This window comes from Oncorhynchus kisutch, linkage group LG17 (genome assembly GCF_002021735.2).
Source record: "Oncorhynchus kisutch isolate 150728-3 linkage group LG17, Okis_V2, whole genome shotgun sequence".
Lineage (NCBI taxonomy): Eukaryota > Metazoa > Chordata > Actinopteri > Salmoniformes > Salmonidae > Oncorhynchus > Oncorhynchus kisutch.
Window position 1 is genome coordinate 6,977,290 of NC_034190.2, and position 18,935 is coordinate 6,996,224.

The 18,935-nt window shown below is 43.8% G+C and overlaps 1 protein-coding gene across 1 annotated transcript in view; it reads left to right on the forward strand.

Moving 5' to 3' along the window:
* Nucleotides 1-18,935, forward strand: part of fndc5b (fibronectin type III domain containing 5b) — a 44,557-nt gene that overhangs the window by 12,354 nt on the left and 13,268 nt on the right. The window contains exon 3 of the mRNA XM_031793764.1: nt 4,572-4,770. Within this exon, the coding sequence (XP_031649624.1) occupies nt 4,572-4,770 (199 nt within the window). The remainder of the gene's footprint in view (nt 1-4,571; nt 4,771-18,935) is intronic.

Consider the following 18,935-nt stretch of genomic DNA (forward strand, 5'->3'; position numbering starts at 1 on the left):
GGTGTGATGAGTGACCTTGTCTGATTCTGAGAGACAGAAAACTCATGTTTGCTACCAGAGCTGATGCCTCAGCTTTGTCTCAGTAGGCCAATACAGTGGGCCAGGACAGTGGGCTAGGAGAGTGGACCAATACAGTGGGCCAATACAGTGGGCCAGGACAGTGGGCTAAGACAGTGGACCAATACAGTGGGCCAGGACAGTGGGCCAGGACAGTGGGCTAAGACAGTGGACCAATACAGTGGGCCAGGACAGTGGGCTAGGAGATTGGACCAATACAGTGGGCCAATACAGTGGGCCAGGACAGTGGGCTAAGACAGTGGACCAATACAGTGGGCCAGGACAGTGGGCCAAAACAGTGGGCCAGGACAGTGGGCCAGGACAGTGGGCTAAGACAGTGGACCAATACAGTGGGCCAGGACAGTGGGCCAGGACAGTTGGCTAAGACAGTGGGCCAAGACAGTGAACTAGGACAGTGGGCTAGGACAGTGGGCCAGGACAGTGGGCCAATACAGTGGGCTAGGACAGTGGGCTAGGGCAGTGGGACAATACAGTGGACTAGGACAGTGGGCTAGGACAGTGGGCCAATACAGTGGGCTAGGACAGTGGGCTAAGACAGTGGGCCATTAGAGTGGGCTAGGACAGTGGGCCAATACAGTGAACGAGGACAGTGGGCTAGGACAGAGGGCCAATACAGTGGGCTAGGACAGTGGGCTAGGGCAGTGGGCCAATACAGTGGGCTAGGACAGAGGGCCAAAACAGTGAACTAGGATAGTGGGCCAGGACAGTGGGCTAGGACATTGGGCCAGGACAGTGGGCCAGAACAGTGGGCCAATACAGTGGGCCAATACAGTGGGCAGGGACAGTGGGCCAGGACAGTGGGCTAGGACAGTGGGCCAGGACAGTGGGCTAGGACAGTGGGCCAGGACAGTGGGCTAGGACAGTGGGCCAGGACAGTGGTCCAGGACAGTGGGCCAGGACAGTGGGCTAGGACAGTGGGCCAGGACAGTGGGCTAGGACAGTGGACAATACAGTGGGCTAGGGCAGTGGTCCAATACAGTGGGCCAATACAGTGAGTGGGCTAGGGAAGTGGGACAATACAATGAGTGGGATAGGGAAGTGGGACAATACAGTGGGCCAGTACAGTGAGTGGGCTAGGGAAGTGGGCCAATACAGTGGGCTAGGACAGTGGGCTAGGACAGTCGGCCAATATAGTGGGCTAGGACAGTGGGTTAGGACAGTGGGCCGGATTCGCCATCACACAACAGGTAGGGGAGTGTGTGTGTTTGTGTTTGTGTGTTGGATTAAGTCGGGAGTTGGTGAGTTGAACTACAATGGTGTGATGAGTGACCTTGTCTGATTCTGAGAGACAGAAAACTCATGTTTGCTACCAGAGCTGATGCCTCAGCTTTGTCTCAGTAGGCCAATACAGTGGGCCAGGACAGTGGGCTAGGAGAGTGGACCAATACAGTGGGCCAATACAGTGGGCCAGGACAGTGGGCTAAGACAGTGGACCAATACAGTGGGCCAGGACAGTGGGCCAGGACAGTGGGCTAAGACAGTGGACCAATACAGTGGGCCAGGACAGTGGGCTAGGAGAGTGGACCAATACAGTGGGCCAATACAGTGGGCCAGGACAGTGGGCTAAGACAGTGGACCAATACAGTGGGCCAGGACAGTGGGCCAAAACAGTGGGCCAGGACAGTGGGCCAGGACAGTGGGCTAAGACAGTGGACCAATACTGTGGGCCAGGACAGTGGGCCAGGACAGTGGGCTAAGACAGTGGGCCAAGACAGTGAACTAGGACAGTGGGCTAGGACAGTGGGCCAGGACAGTGGGCTAGGACAGTGGGCTAGGGCAGTGGGACAATACAGTGGACTGTGACAGTGGGCCAGGACAGTGGGCTAGGACAGTGGGCCAATACAGTGGGCTAGGACAGTGGGCCAATACAGTGGGCTAAGACAGTGGGCCATTAGAGTGGGCTAGGACAGTGGGCCAATACAGTGAACGAGGACAGTGGGCCAGGACAGAGGGCCAATACAGTGGGCTAGGACAGTGGGCTAGGGCAGTGGGCCAATACAGTGGGCTAGGACAGAGGGCCAAAACAGTGAACTAGGATAGTGGGCCAGGACAGTGGGCTAAGACATTGGGCCAGGACAGTGGGCCAGAACAGTGGGCCAATACAGTGGGCCAATACAGTGGGCAGGGACAGTGGGCCAGGACAATGGGCTAGGACAGTGGGCCAGGACAGTGGGCCAGGACAGTGGTCCAGGACAGTGGGCCAGGACAGTGGGCTAGGACAGTGGGCCAGGACAGTGGGCTAGGACAGTGGGCCAGGACAGTGGGCTAGGACAGTGGACAATACAGTGGGCTAGGACAGTGGGCTAGGACAGTCGGCCAATATAGTGGGCTAGGACAGTGGGTTAGGACAGTGGGCCAATACAGTGGGCTAGGACAGTGGGCTAGGACAGTGGGCTAAGACAGTGGGCCAATACAGTGGGCCAATACAGTGGGCTAGGACAGTGGGCCAGGACAGTGGGCCAATACAGTGGGCCAATACAGTGGGCAGGGACAGTGGGTTAGGACAGTGGGTTAGGACAGTGGGCCAATACAGTGGGCCAATACAGTGGGCTAGGACAGTGGGCCAGGACAGTGGGCCAATACAGTGGGCAGGGACAGTGGGCCAGGACAGTGGGCTAGGACAGTGGGCCAGGACAGTGGGCTAGGACAGTGGACAATACAGTGGGCTAGGGCAGTGGTCCAATACAGTGGGCCAGTACAGTGAGTGGGCTAGGGAAGTGGGCCAATACAGTGGGCTAAGAGAGTGGGCCAATACAGTGGGCCAATACAGTGGGCTAGGGCAGTGGGACAATACAGTGGGCTAGGACAGTGGGCCAATACAGTGAGTGGGCTAGGGAAGTGGGACAATACAATGAGTGGGATAGGGAAGTGGGACAATACAGTGGGCCAGTACAGTGAGTGGGCTAGGGAAGTGGGCCAATACAGTGGGCTAGGACAGTGGGCTAGGACAGTCGGCCAATATAGTGGGCTAGGACAGTGGGTTAGGACAGTGTGCCAATACAGTGGGCTAGGACAGTGGGCTAAGACAGTGGGCCAATACAGTGGGCCAATACAGTGGGCTAGGACAGTGGGCCAGGACAGTGGGCCAATACAGTGGGCAGGGACAGTGGGCCAGGACAGTGGGTTAGGACAGTGGTCCAATACAGTGGGCCAATACAGTGGGCTAGGACAGTGGGCCAGGACAGTGGGCCAATACAGTGGGCAGGGACAGTGGGCCAGGACAGTGGGCTAGGACAGTGGGCCAGGACAGTGGGCTAGGACAGTGGACAATACAGTGGGCTAGGGCAGTGGTCCAATACAGTGGGCCAGTACAGTGAGTGGGCTAGGGAAGTGGGCCAATACAGTGGGCTAAGAGAGTGGGCCAATACAGTGGGCCAATACAGTGGGCTAGGACAGTGGGCTAGGGCAGTGGGACAATACAGTGGGCTAGGACAGTGGGACAATACAGTGGGCTAGGACAGTGGGCCAATACAGTGGGCTAAGACAGTGGGCCAATACAGTGAACGAGGACAGTGGGCTAGGACAGAGGGCCAATACAGTGGGCTAGGACAGTGGGCTAGGGCAGTGGGCCAATACAGTGGGCTAAGAGAGTGGGCCAATACAGTGGGCCAATACAGTGGGCTAGGACAGAGGACCAATACAGTGGGCTAGGGCAGTGGGCCAATACAGTGGGCTAAGAGAGTGAGGCTAGAGCAGTAGGCTTTGTCTAAGTAGAATAGGTCAGTGGATAGGGCAGTGGGATAGGGCAGTGGGATAGGGCAGTGGATAGGGCAGTGGGATAGGGCAGTGGGATAGGGCAGTGGTATAGGGCAGTGGATAGGTCAGTGGATAGGGCAGTGGATAGGGCAGTGGGATAGGGCAGTGGGATAGGGCAGTGGATAGGGCAGTGGGATAGGGCAGTGGATAGGGCAGTGGATAGGGCAGTGGGATAGGGCAGTGAGATAGGTCAGTTTATAGGGCAGTGGATAGGGCAGTGGATAGGACAGTGGATAGGGCAGTGGATAGGGCAGTCGGATAGGGCAGTGGATAGGACAGTGGATAGGGCAGTGGGATAGGGCAGTGGATAGGGCAGTGGGATAGGGCAGTGGGATAGGACAGTGGATAGGGCAGTGGGATAGGGCAGTGGATAGGGCAGTGGGATAGGGCAGTGGGATAGGGCAGTGGATATGACAGTGGATAGGGCAGTGGGATAGGGCAGTGGGATAGGGCAGTGGGATAGGGCAGTGGATGGGGCAGTGGATAGGACAGTGGATAGGTCAATGGGATAGGGCAGTGGATAGGGCAGTGGATAGGACAGTGGATAGGTCAGTGGGATAGGTTAGTGGGATAGGGCAGTTGATAGGGCAGTGGGATAGGGCAGTGGATAGGTCAGTGGATAGGGCAGTGGGATAGGGCAGTGGGATAGGGCAGGTTAGATATCTGATATCTGGTCTGTATCCTTGTGTTACGGCCCTAAATGTAACCCAAACACCTCCTGCTGTCATTGGTTACAGAAGAAGGATGTGCGCATGCTGCGGTACATCCAGGAAGTAAACACGACCACGCGCTCCTGTGCATTATGGGACTTGGAGGAGGACACGGAGTACATTGTCCATGTCCAGAGCATCAGCATGGGAGGCAGCAGTCCTCCCAGTGACCCGGTCAGCTTCAGAACTCCCAGAAAGTCTGAGAAAATGGCCTCCACAGGCCCAGGTAGGTAACATACACACACACACACACACACACACACACTCGTTTTGTCTTTCAAACACACATGCACACACACACACACAATCACAAAAATGATATTTTTTTCTTGTTTTCCCACAACGGGGTTCCAGCTTCATACAACACCTCATACAATGTCCTGTTAAGATGTCCTGTTAAAATGGCCTGTTTAAAATGTCCTGGCTATTGTACCATTTTAATACAGAGTAGAAACGCCTGGCTGTTCTTTGCCAGACGCCCCCCCCCCCCCCCCCAAAAAAAAAATGTAATTCCCATTTGTAATATGCAAAAGCTGTTAACTAGAGCAACTCTAGCACTTCCAGTTTGACCACCTCCTCTCTCAGCGACCCAGATAGAGACCCAGAGGAGAGAAAGACAGCAACCCTCACTCCGCGGATAAACAGATTCCCCTGGGGATGTTGGAAAAACATCAGGGATTGTAAAATACTAGGTTACATTTGGATAACCTTATTTTTATCATATTGTTTCAACGTTGTTTCAACGTTGTTTCAACGTTTAAAGGACGTTATTCGTACTATTGAGAAATGTTCTTAAGAAATAAATATTAAATACGAACAATTGAGAATCAGTCGTGAAGGAGCAGATTATCACAGTACCACACATTATAACATCCTCCTAAACCACTAGATTATCACAGTACCACACATTATACCATCCTGCTAAACCACTAGATTATCACAGTACCACACAGAATGTTATAACATCCTCCTAAACCACTAGATTATCACAGTACCACACAGAATGTTATAACATCCTCCTAATCCACCAGATTACCACAGTACCATACAGAATGTTATAACATCCTCCTAATCCACCAGATTACCACAGTAACATACATTAGAACATCCTCCTAATCCACCAGATTACCACAGTAACATACATTATAAAACCCTCCTAATCCACCAGATTACCACAGTAACATACATTATAAAACGATGAGTGTTTCCTGGGAAACCAGTCGTATTGTAGTTCACCTCTAACGTCCTGAGTCTACACAGGTGGGCATCCGCAATGGACAGATGTGTGTGTGTTCATGTGCGTGTGCGCGTGTGTCTGTGTGCGTTTGTATGTGTGTGTCAGTGCATTTGTATGTGCGTGTGTGTGTGTGTGTTCATGTGCGTGAGTGTGAGTGTGGTGTGTTTGTGTGTGTGTGGTGTGTGTGTGTGTGTGTGCATGTGCGTGAGTGTGAGTGTGGGGTGTGTGTGTTCATTTCCATGAGTATGAGAGTGGGGTTGTGTTTGTGTGAGTGTGTCTGTGTGTGTGTGGTGTGTGTGTGTGTGTGTTTGTGTGTGTGTGGTGTGTGTGTGTTTGTGTGTGTGACAACTGCTCTGGTTATCATTAGTCATATATGACAGCCGCCAGGTGACAGCCGCCAGATGACATCTCTGTGTGTGGTGTGTGTGCGCGCGAATGTGTGTGTGTTTGTGTGTATGGTGTGTGTGTGTGTTTGTGTGTGTGACAACTGCTCTGGTTATCATTAGTCATATATGACGGCCGCCAGGTGACATCTCTGTTTGCGGTGTGTGTGCGTGTGTATCTGTGTGCGTTTGTATGTGTGTGTCAGTGCATTTGTATGTGTGTGTGTGTGTGTGTGTGTGTGTGTGTTCGTGTGTGTGTGTGTGTGTGTGTGTGTGTGTGTGTGTGTGTGTGTGTGTGTGTGTGTGTGTGTGTGTGTGTGTGTGTGTGTGTGTGTGTGTGTGTGTGTGTGTGTGCTTCTCTCTAATACGTTACCTCCAGCCCTGTGGTGACAGTGTGAGGTGAGTTGTGATTCATTAGGAGCCATGATTAAATCACCACTCATTACGACGTCTCTATCTCCTCTCTCCACTATAAATCAACACACACACACACACACCACACACACTACACACCACACACACCAGTCATTATGTTCCCGTCCCTCCTCTCCCTCCTATGAATCAATACAACCCATCACTTTAACTATACACTCATGTACATACTACCTCAATTGGGTCTACCAACCAGTGCTCCCGCACATTGGCTAACCAGGCTATCTGCATTGTGTCCCACCACCCCCTCTTTTTACGCTTCTGCTAGTCTCTGTTTATCATATACAGTGGGGCAAAAAAAGTATTTAGTCAGCCACCAATTGTGCAAGTTCTCCCACTTAAAAAGATGAGAGAGGCCTGTATTTTTTATCATAGGTACACTTCAACTATGACAGACAAAATGAGAAAAAAAAATCCAGAAAATTACATTGTAGGATTTTTTATGAATTTATTAGCAAATTATGGTGGAAAATAAGTATTTGGTCACCTTCAAACAAGCAAGATTTCTGGCTCTCACAGACCTGTAACTTCTTCTTTAAGAGGCTCCTCTGTCCTCCACTCGTTATCTGTATTAATGGCACCTGTTTGAACTTGTTATCAGTATAAAAGACACCTGTCCACAACCTCAAACAGTCACACTCCAAACTCCACTATGGCCAAGACCAAAGAGCTGTCAAAGGACACCAGAAACAAAATTGTAGACCTGCACCAGGCTGGGAAGACTGAATCTGCGATAGGTAAGCAGCTTGGTTTGAAGAAATCAACTGTGGGAGCAATTACTAGGAAATGGAAAACATACAAAACCACTGATAATCTCCCTCGATCTGGGGCTCCACGCAAGATCTCACCCCGTGGGGTCAAAATGATCACAAGAACGGTGAGTAAAAATCCCAGAACCACACGGGGGGACCTAGTGAATGACCTGCAGAGAGCTGGGACCAAAGTAACAAAGCCTACCATCAGTAACACACTACGCCGCCAGGGACTCAAATCCTGCAGTGCCAGACGTGTCCCCCTGCTTAAGCCAGTCCATGTCCAGGCCCGTCTGAAGTTTGCTAAAGAGCATTTGGATGATCCAGAAGAAGATTGGGAGAATGTCATATGGTCAGATGAAACCAAAATATAACTTTTGGGTAAAAACTAAACTCGTCATGTTTGGAGGACAAAGAATGCTGAGTTGCATCCAAAGAACACCATACCTACTGTGAAGCATGGGGGTGGAAACATCATGCTTTGGGGCTGTTTTTCTGCAAAGGGACCAGGACGACTGATCCATGTAAAGGAAAGAATGAATGGGACCATGTATCGTGAGATTTTGAGTGAAAACCTCCTTCCATCAGCAAGGGCATTGAAGATGAAACGTGGCTGGGTCTTTCAGCATGACAATGATCCCAAACACACCACCTGGGCAACAAAGGAGTGGCTTCGTAAGGAGCATTTCAAGGTCCTGGAGTGGCCTAGCCAGTCTCCAGATCTCAACCCCATGGAAAATCTTTGGAGGGAGTTGAAAGTCTGTGTTGCCCAGCAACAGCCCCAAAACATCACTGTTCTAGAGGATATCTGCATGGAGGAATGGGCCAAAATACCAGCAACAGTGTGTGAAGACTTACAGAAAACGTTTGACCTCTGTCATTGCCAACAAAGGGTATATAACAAAGTATTGAGATAAACTTTTGTTATTGACCAAATACTTATTTTCCACCATAATTTGCAAATAAATTCTTTAAAAATCCTACAATGTGATTTTCTGGATTTTTTTTTCTCATTTTGTCTGTCATAGTTGAAGTGTACCTATGATGAAAATTACAGGCCTCTCTCATCTTTTTAAGTGGGAGAACTTGCACAATTGGTGACTGAATAATCACTTTTTTGCCCCACTGTATTCACAGTCACTTTAACCATATCTACATGTACATACTACCTCAATCAGCCTGACCAACCGGTGCCTGTAAATAACCTCTACTGAATGTAGCCTCCCTAAAGTATATAGTCTCTCTACTGTATATAGCCTCTCTACTGTATATAGTCTCTCTACTGTATATAGTCTCTCTACTGTATATAGCCTCTCTACTGTTATAACCTCTCTACTGTATATAGCCTCTCTACTGTATATAGTCTCTCTACTGTATATAGCCTCTCTACTGTATATAGTCTCTCTACTGTATATAGTCTCTCTACTGTATATAGCCTCTCTACTGTATATAGCCTCTCTACTGTATATAGCCTCTCTATTGTTATAGCCTCTCTACTGTATATAGCCTCACTACTGTATATAGCCTCTCTACTGTATATAGCCTCTCTACTGTATATAGCCTCTCTACTGTTATAGCCTCTCTACTGTATATAACCTGCCTACTGCATATAGTCTCTCTACTGTATAAAGCCTCTCTACTGTATATAGTCTCTCTACTGTATATAGCCTCTCTACTGTATAAAGCCTCTCTACTGTATATAGTCTCTCTACTGTATATAGCCCCTCTACTGTATAAAGCCTCGCTACTGTATAAAGCCTCTCTACTGTATATAGTCTCTCTACTGCATAAAGCCTCTCTACTGTATATAGCCGCTCTACTGTATATAGCCCCTCTACTGTATATAGTCTCTCTACTGTATATAGCCTCTCTACTGTATAAAGCCTCTCTACTGTATATAGTCTCTCTACTGTATATAGCCCCTCTACTGTATAAAGCCTCGCTACTGTATAAAGCCTCTCTACTGTATATAGTCTCTCTACTGTATAAAGCCTCTCTACTGTATAAAGCCTCTCTACTGTATATAGCCTCTCTACTGTATAAAGCCTCTCTACTGTATATAGTCTCTCTACTGTATAAAGCCTCTCTACTGTATAAAGCCTCTCTACTGTATATAGCCTCTCTACTGTATAAAGCCTCTCTACTGTATATAGTCTCTCTACTGTATAAAGCCTCTCTACTGTATATAGCCTCTCTACTGTATATAGCCTCTCTACTGTATATATCCTCTCTACTGTATAAAGCCTCTCTACTGTATATAGCCTCTCTACTGTATATAGCCCCTCTACTGTATAAAGCCTCTCTACTGTATATAGCCTCTCTACTGTATATAGTCTCTCTACTGTATAAAGCCTCTCTACTGTATATAGCCTCTCTACTGTATATAGTCTCTCTACTGTATAAAGCCTCTCTACTGTATATAGCCTCTCTACTGTATATAGTCTCTCTACTGTATAAAGCCTCTCTACTGTATAAAGCCTCTCTACTGTATATAGCCTCTCTACTGTATATAGTCTCTCTACTGTATATAGCCTCTCTACTGTATATAGCCTCTCTACTGTATATAGTCTCTCTACTGTATAAAGCCTCTCTACTGTATATAGCCTCTCTACTGTATATAGCCTCACTACTGTATAAAGCCTCTCTACTGTATATAGCCTCTCTACTGTATATAGTCTCTCTACTGTATATAGCCTCTCTACTGTATATAGCCTCTCTACTGTATAAAGCCTCTCTACTGTATAAAGCCTCTCTACTGTATATAGCCTCTCTACTGTATATAGTCTCTCTACTGTATATAGCCTCTCTACTGTATATAGCCTCTCTACTGTATAAAGCCTCTCTACTGTATATAGCCTCTCTACTGTATAAAGCCTCTCTACTGAATATAGCCTCTCTACTGTATATAGTCTCTCTACTGTATAAAGCCTCTCTACTGTATAAAGCCTCTCTACTGTATATAGCCTCTCTACTGTATAAAGCCTCTCTACTGTATATAGTCTCTCTACTGTATAAAGCCTCTCTACTGTATAAAGCCTCTCTACTGTATATAGCCTCTCTACTGTATAAAGCCTCTCTACTGTATATAGTCTCTCTACTGTATAAAGCCTCTCTACTGTATATAGCCTCTCTACTGTATATAGCCTCTCTACTGTATATAGCCTCTCTACTGTATAAAGCCTCTCTACTGTATATAGCCTCTCTACTGTATATAGCCCCTCTACTGTATAAAGCCTCTCTACTGTATATAGCCTCTCTACTGTATATAGTCTCTCTACTGTATAAAGCCTCTCTACTGTATATAGCCTCTCTACTGTATATAGTCTCTCTACTGTATATAGCCTCTACTGTATATAGCCTCTCTACTGTATATAGCCTCTCTACTGTATAAAGCCTCTCTACTGTATATAGCCTCTCTACTGTATATAGCCTCACTACTGTATAAAGCCTCTCTACTGTATATAGCCTCTCTACTGTATATAGTCTCTCTACTGTTTATAGCCTCTCTACTGTATATAGCCTCTCTACTGTATATAGCCTCTCTACTGTATATAGCCTCTCTACTGTATATAGCCCCTCTACTGTATAAAGCCTCTCTACTGTATATAGCCTCTCTACTGTATATAGTCTCTCTACTGTATAAAGCCTCTCTACTGTATATAGCCTCTCTACTGTATATAGTCTCTCTACTGTATATAGCCTCTCTACTGTATATAGCCTCTCTACTGCATATAGTCTCTCTACTGTATATAGTCTCTCTACTGTATATAGCCTCTCTACTGTATATAACCTCTCTACTGTATATAGTCTCTCTACTGTATATAACCTCTCTACTGTATATAACCTCTCTACTGTATATAGTCTCTCTACTGTATATAACCTCTCTACTGTATAAAGCCTCTCTACTGTATATAGTCTCTCTACTGTATATAGCCTCTCTACTGTATAAAGCCTCTCTACTGTATATAGTCTCTCTACTGTATATAGCCCCTCTACTGTATAAAGCCTCGCTACTGTATAAAGCCTCTCTACTGTATATAGTCTCTCTACTGTATAAAGCCTCTCTACTGTATAAAGCCTCTCTACTGTATATAGCCTCTCTACTGTATAAAGCCTCTCTACTGTATATAGCCGCTCTACTGTATATAACCCCTATACTGTATATAGTCTCTCTACTGTATATAGCCTCTCTACTGTATAAAGCCTCTCTACTGTATATAGTCTCTCTACTGTATATAGCCCCTCTACTGTATAAAGCCTCGCTACTGTATAAAGCCTCTCTACTGTATATAGTCTCTCTACTGTATAAAGCCTCTCTACTGTATAAAGCCTCTCTACTGTATATAGCCTCTCTACTGTATATAGCCTCTACTGTATATAGCCTCTCTACTGTATATAGCCTCTCTACTGTATAAAGCCTCTCTACTGTATATAGCCTCTCTACTGTATATAGCCTCACTACTGTATAAAGCCTCTCTACTGTATATAGCCTCTCTACTGTATATAGTCTCTCTACTGTTTATAGCCTCTCTACTGTATATAGCCTCTCTACTGTATATAGCCTCTCTACTGTATATAGCCTCTCTACTGTATATAGCCCCTCTACTGTATAAAGCCTCTCTACTGTATATAGCCTCTCTACTGTATATAGTCTCTCTACTGTATAACGCCTCTCTACTGTATATAGCCTCTCTACTGTATATAGTCTCTCTACTGTATATAGCCTCTCTACTGTATATAGCCTCTCTACTGCATATAGTCTCTCTACTGTATATAGTCTCTCTACTGTATATAGCCTCTCTACTGTATATAACCTCTCTACTGTATATAGTCTCTCTACTGTATATAACCTCTCTACTGTATATAACCTCTCTACTGTATATAGTCTCTCTACTGTATATAACCTCTCTACTGTATAAAGCCTCTCTACTGTATATAGTCTCTCTACTGTATATAGCCTCTCTACTGTATAAAGCCTCTCTACTGTATATAGTCTCTCTACTGTATATAGCCCCTCTACTGTATAAAGCCTCGCTACTGTATAAAGCCTCTCTACTGTATATAGTCTCTCTACTGTATAAAGCCTCTCTACTGTATAAAGCCTCTCTACTGTATATAGCCTCTCTACTGTATAAAGCCTCTCTACTGTATATAGCCGCTCTACTGTATATAACCCCTATACTGTATATAGTCTCTCTACTGTATATAGCCTCTCTACTGTATAAAGCCTCTCTACTGTATATAGTCTCTCTACTGTATATAGCCCCTCTACTGTATAAAGCCTCGCTACTGTATAAAGCCTCTCTACTGTATATAGTCTCTCTACTGTATAAAGCCTCTCTACTGTATAAAGCCTCTCTACTGTATATAGCCTCTCTACTGTATAAAGCCTCTCTACTGTATATAGTCTCTCTACTGTATAAAGCCTCTCTACTGTATAAAGCCTCTCTACTGTATATAGCCTCTCTACTGTATAAAGCCTCTCTACTGTATATAGCCTCTCTACTGTATATAGTCTCTCTACTGTATATAGCCTCTCTACTGTATATAGCCTCTCTACTGTATAAAGCCTCTCTACTGTATAAAGCCTCTCTACTGTATATAGCCTCTCTACTGTATATAGTCTCTCTACTGTATATAGCCTCTCTACTGTATATAGCTCTCTACTGTATAAAGCCTCTCTACTGTATATAGCCTCTCTACTGTATAAAGCCTCTCTACTGTATATAGCCTCTCTACTGTATATAGCCTCTCTACTGTATAAAGCCTCTCTACTGTATATAGCCTCTCTACTGTATAAAGCCTCGCTACTGTATAAAGCCTCTCTACTGTATATAGTCTCTCTACTGTATAAAGCCTCTCTACTGTATAAAGCCTCTCTACTGTATATAGCCTCTCTACTGTATAAAGCCTCTCTACTGTATATAGTCTCTCTACTGTATAAAGCCTCTCTACTGTATAAAGCCTCTCTACTGTATATAGCCTCTCTACTGTATAAAGCCTCTCTACTGTATATAGTCTCTCTACTGTATAAAGCCTCTCTACTGTATATAGCCTCTCTACTGTATATAGCCTCTCTACTGTATATAGCCTCTCTACTGTATAAAGCCTCTCTACTGTATATAGCCTCTCTACTGTATATAGCCCCTCTACTGTATATAGCCTCTCTACTGTATATAGCCTCTCTACTGTATATAGTCTCTCTACTGTATAAAGCCTCTCTACTGTATATAGCCTCTCTACTGTATATAGTCTCTCTACTGTATATAGCCTCTCTACTGTATATAGCCTCTCTACTGTATATAGTCTCTCTACTGTATAAAGCCTCTCTACTGTATATAGCCTCTCTACTGTATATAGCCTCACTACTGTATAAAGCCTCTCTACTGTATATAGCCTCTCTACTGTATATAGTCTCTCTACTGTATATAGCCTCTCTACTGTATATAGCCTCTCTACTGTATAAATCCTCTCTACTGTATAAAGCCTCTCTACTGTATATAGCCTCTCTACTGTATATAGTCTCTCTACTGTATATAGCCTCTCTACTGTATATAGCCTCTCTACTGTATAAAGCCTCTCTACTGTATATAGCCTCTCTACTGTATAAAGCCTCTCTACTGTATATAGCCTCTCTACTGTATATAGCCTCTCTACTGTATAAAGCCTCTCTACTGTATATAGCCTCTCTACTGTATATAGCCTCTCTACTGTATAAAGCCTCTCTACTGTATATAGCCTCTCTACTGTATAAAGCCTCTCTACTGTATATAGCCTCTCTACTGTATAAAGCCTCTCTACTGTATATAGCCTCTCTACTGTATATAGCCTCTCTACTGTTATAGCCTCTCTACTGTTATAGCCTCTCTACTGTATATAGCCTCTCTACTGTATATAGCCTCTCTACTGTTATAGCCTCTCTACTGTATATAACCTCTCTACTGCATATAGTCTCTCTACTGTATATAGCCTCTCTACTGTATATAGCCTCTCTACTGTATAAAGCCTCTCTACTGTATAAAGCCTCTCTACTGTATAAAGCCTCTCTACTGTATATAGCCTCTCTACTGTATATAGTCTCTCTACTGTATATAGCCTCTCTACTGTATATAGCCTCTCTACTGTATAAAGCCTCTCTACTGTATATAGCCTCTCTACTGTATAAAGCCTCTCTACTGTATATAGCCTCTCTACTGTATATTGCCTCTCTACTGTATAAAGCCTCTCTACTGTATATAGCCTCTCTACTGTATATAGCCTCTCTACTGTATATGGCCTCACTACTGTATATAGCATCTCTACTGTATATAGCCTCTCTACTGTATATAGCCTCACTACTGTATATAGCCTCTCTACTGTATATAGCCTCTCTACTGTATATAGCCTCTCTACTGTATATAGCCTCTCTACTGTATATAGCCTCTCTACTGTATATAGCCTCTCTACTGTTATAGCCTCTCTACTGTATATAGCCTCTCTACTGTATATAGCCTCTCTACTGTATATAGCCTCACTACTGTATATAGCCTCTCTACTGTATATAGCCTCTCTACTGTATATAACCTCTACTGTATATAACCTCTACTGTATATAGCCTCTCTACTGTATATAGCCTCTCTACTGTATATAACCTCTACTGTATAAAGCCTCTCTACTCTATATAGCCTCTCTACTGTATATGGCCTCTCTACTGTATATAACCTCTACTGTATATAGCCCCTCTACTGTATAAAGCCTCTCTACTGTATATAGCCTCTCTACTGTATATAGCCTCTCTACTGTATATAGCCTCTCTACTGTATATAGCCTCACTACTGTATATAGCCTCTCTACTGTATATAGCCTCTCTACTGTAAATAGCCTCTCTACTGTATATAGCCTCTCTACTGTATATAACCTCTACTGTATATAACCTCTACTGTATATAGCCTCTCTACTGTATATAACCTCTACTGTATAAAGCCTCTCTACTGTATATAGCCTCTCTACTGTATATAGCCTCTCTACTGTATATAACCTCTACTGTATATAGCCCCTCTACTGTATATAGCCTCTCTACTGTATATAACCTCTACTGTATATAACCTCTACTGTATATAGCCTCTCTACTGTATATAGCCTCTCTACTGTATATAACCTCTACTGTATATAGCCCCTCTACTGTATATAGCCTCTCTACTGTATATAGTCTCTCTACTGTATAGAACCTCTACTGTATATAGCCCCTCTACTGTATATAGCCTCTCTACTGTATATAACCTCTACTGTATATAGCCTCTCTACTGTATATAGCCTCTCTACTGTATATAACCTCTACTGTATATAGCCCCTCTACTGTATATAGCCTCTCTACTGTATATAACCTCTACTGTATATAGCCCCTCTACTGTATATAGCCCCTCTACTGTATATAGCCTCTCTACTGTATATAACCTCTACTGTATATAGCCCCTCTACTGTATATAGCCTCTCTACTGTATATAGCCTCTCTACTGTATATAGCCTCTCTACTGTATATAACCTCTACTGTATATAGTCTCTCTACTGTATATAGCCTCTCTACTGTATATAGCCTCTCTACTGTATATAACCTCTACTGTATATAGCCTCTCTACTGTATATAGCCTCTCTACTGTATATAGCCTCTCTACTGTATATAGCCTCTCTACTGTATATAACCCCTCTACTGTATATAGCCCCTCTACTGTATATAACCTCTCTACTGTATATAACCTCTACTGTATATAGCCTCTCTACTGTATATAACCTCTCTACTGTATATAACCTCTCTACTGTATATAGCCTCTCTACTGTATATAGCCCCTCTACTGTATATAACCTCTCTACTGTATATAGCCTCTCTACTGTATGTAGCCTCTCTACTGTATATAGCCTCTCTACTGTATATAGTCTCTCTACTGTATATAGCCTATCTACTGTATATAGCCGCTCTACTGTATATAGTCTCTCTACTGTATATAGCCTGTCTACTGTATATAGCCTGTCTACTGTATATAGTCTCTCTACTGTATATAGTCTCTCTATTGTATATAGCCTCTCTACTGTATATAGCCTCTCTACTGTATATAGCCTCTCTACTGTATATAGCCTCTCTACTGTATATAGCCTCTCTACTGTATATAGCCTCACTACTGTATATAGCCTCTCTACTGTATATAGCCTCTCTACTGTATATAGCCTCTCTACTGTATATAGTCTCTCTACTGTATATAGCCTCTCTACTGTATATAGCCTCTCTACTGTATATAGCCTCTCTACTGTATATAGCCTCTCTACTGTATATAGCCCCTCTACTGTATATAGCCTCTCTACTGTATATAGCCTCTCTACTGTATATAGTCTCTCTACTGTATATAGTCTCTCTACTGTATATAGCCTCTCTACTGTATATAGTCTCTCTACTGTATATAGTCTCTCTACTGTATATAGCCTCTCTACTGTATATAGTCTCTCTACTGTATATAACCTCTACTGTATATAGCCCCTCTACTGTATATAGCCTCTCTACTGTATATAACCTCTACTGTATATAGCCCCTCTACTGTATATAGCCCCTCTACTGTATATAGCCTCTCTACTGTATATAACCTCTACTGTATATAGCCCCTCTACTGTATATAGCCTCTCTACTGTATATAGCCTCTCTACTGTATATAGCCTCTCTACTGTATATAACCTCTACTGTATATAGCCTCTCTACTGTATATAGCCTCTCTACTGTATATAGCCTCTCTACTGTATAAAGCCTCTCTACTGTATATAGCCTCTCTACTGTATAAAGCCTCTCTACTGTATATAGCCTCTCTACTGTATATAGTCTCTCTACTGTATATAGCCTGTCTACTGTATATAGCCTGTCTACTGTATATAGTCTCTCTACTGTATATAGTCTCTCTACTGTATATAGCCTGTCTACTGTATATAGCCTCTCTACTGTATATAGCCTCTCTACTGTATATAGCCTCTCTACTGTATATAGCCTCTCTACTGTATATAGCCTCTCTACTGTATATAGCCTCACTACTGTATATAGCCTCTCTACTGTATATAGCCTCTCTACTGTATATAGCCTCTCTACTGTATATAGTCTCTCTACTGTATATAGCCTCTCTACTGTATATAGCCCCTCTACTGTATATAGCCTCTCTACTGTATATAGCCTCTCTACTGTATATAGTCTCTCTACTGTATATAGTCTCTCTACTGTATATAGCCTCTCTACTGTATATAGTCTCTCTACTGTATATAGTCTCTCTACTGTATATAGCCTCTCTACTGTATATAGTCTCTCTACTGTATATAACCTCTACTGTATATAGCCCCTCTACTGTATATAGCCTCTCTACTGTATATAACCTCTACTGTATATAGCCCCTCTACTGTATATAGCCCCTCTACTGTATATAGCCTCTCTACTGTATATAACCTCTACTGTATATAGCCCCTCTACTGTATATAGCCTCTCTACTGTATATAGCCTCTCTACTGTATATAGCCTCTCTACTGTATATAAGCTCTACTGTATATAGCCTCTCTACTGTATATAGCCTCTCTACTGTATATAGCCTCTCTACTGTATATAACCTCTACTTTATATAGCCTCTCTACTGTATATATATTCTCTCTACTGTATATAGCCTCTCTACTGTATATAGCCTGTCTACTGTATAAAGCCTCTCTACTGTATATAGCCTCTCTACTGTATATAGCCTGTCTACTGTATATAGCCTCTCTACTGTATATAGCCTGTCTACTGTATATAGCCTCTCTACTGTATAAAGCCTCTCTACTGTATATAGCCTCTCTACTGTATATAGCCTCTCTACTGTATAAAGCCTCTCTACTGTATATAGCCTCTCTACTGTATAAAGCCTCGCTACTGTATAAAGCCTCTCTACTGTATATAGCCTCTCTACTGTATATAGCCTCTCTACTGTATATAACCTCTACTGTATATAGCCTCTCTACTGTATATAACCTCTCTACTGTATATAGCCTCTCTACTGTATATAACCTCTACTGTATATAGCCCCTCTACTGTATATAACCTCTCTACTGTATATAACCTCTCTACTGTATGTAGCCTCTCTACTGTATATAGCCTCTCTACTGTATATAGTCTCTCTACTGTATATAGCCTGTCTACTGTATATAGCCTCTCTACTGTATATAGTCTCTCTACTGTATATAGCCTGTCTACTGTATATAGCCTGTCTACTGTATATAGTCTCTCTACTGTATATAGTCTCTCTACTGTATATAGCCTCTCTACTGTATATAGTCTCTCTACTGTGTATAACCTCTACTGTATATAGCCCCTCTACTGTATATAGCCTCTCTACTGTATATAACCTCTACTGTATATAGCCCCTCTACTGTATATAGCCCCTCTACTGTATATAGCCTCTCTACTGTATATAACCTCTACTGTATATAGCCCCTCTACTGTATATAGCCTCTCTACTGTATATAGCCTCTCTACTGTATATAGCCTCTCTACTGTATATAACCTCTACTGTATATAGCCTCTCTACTGTATATAGCCTCTCTACTGTATATAGCCTCT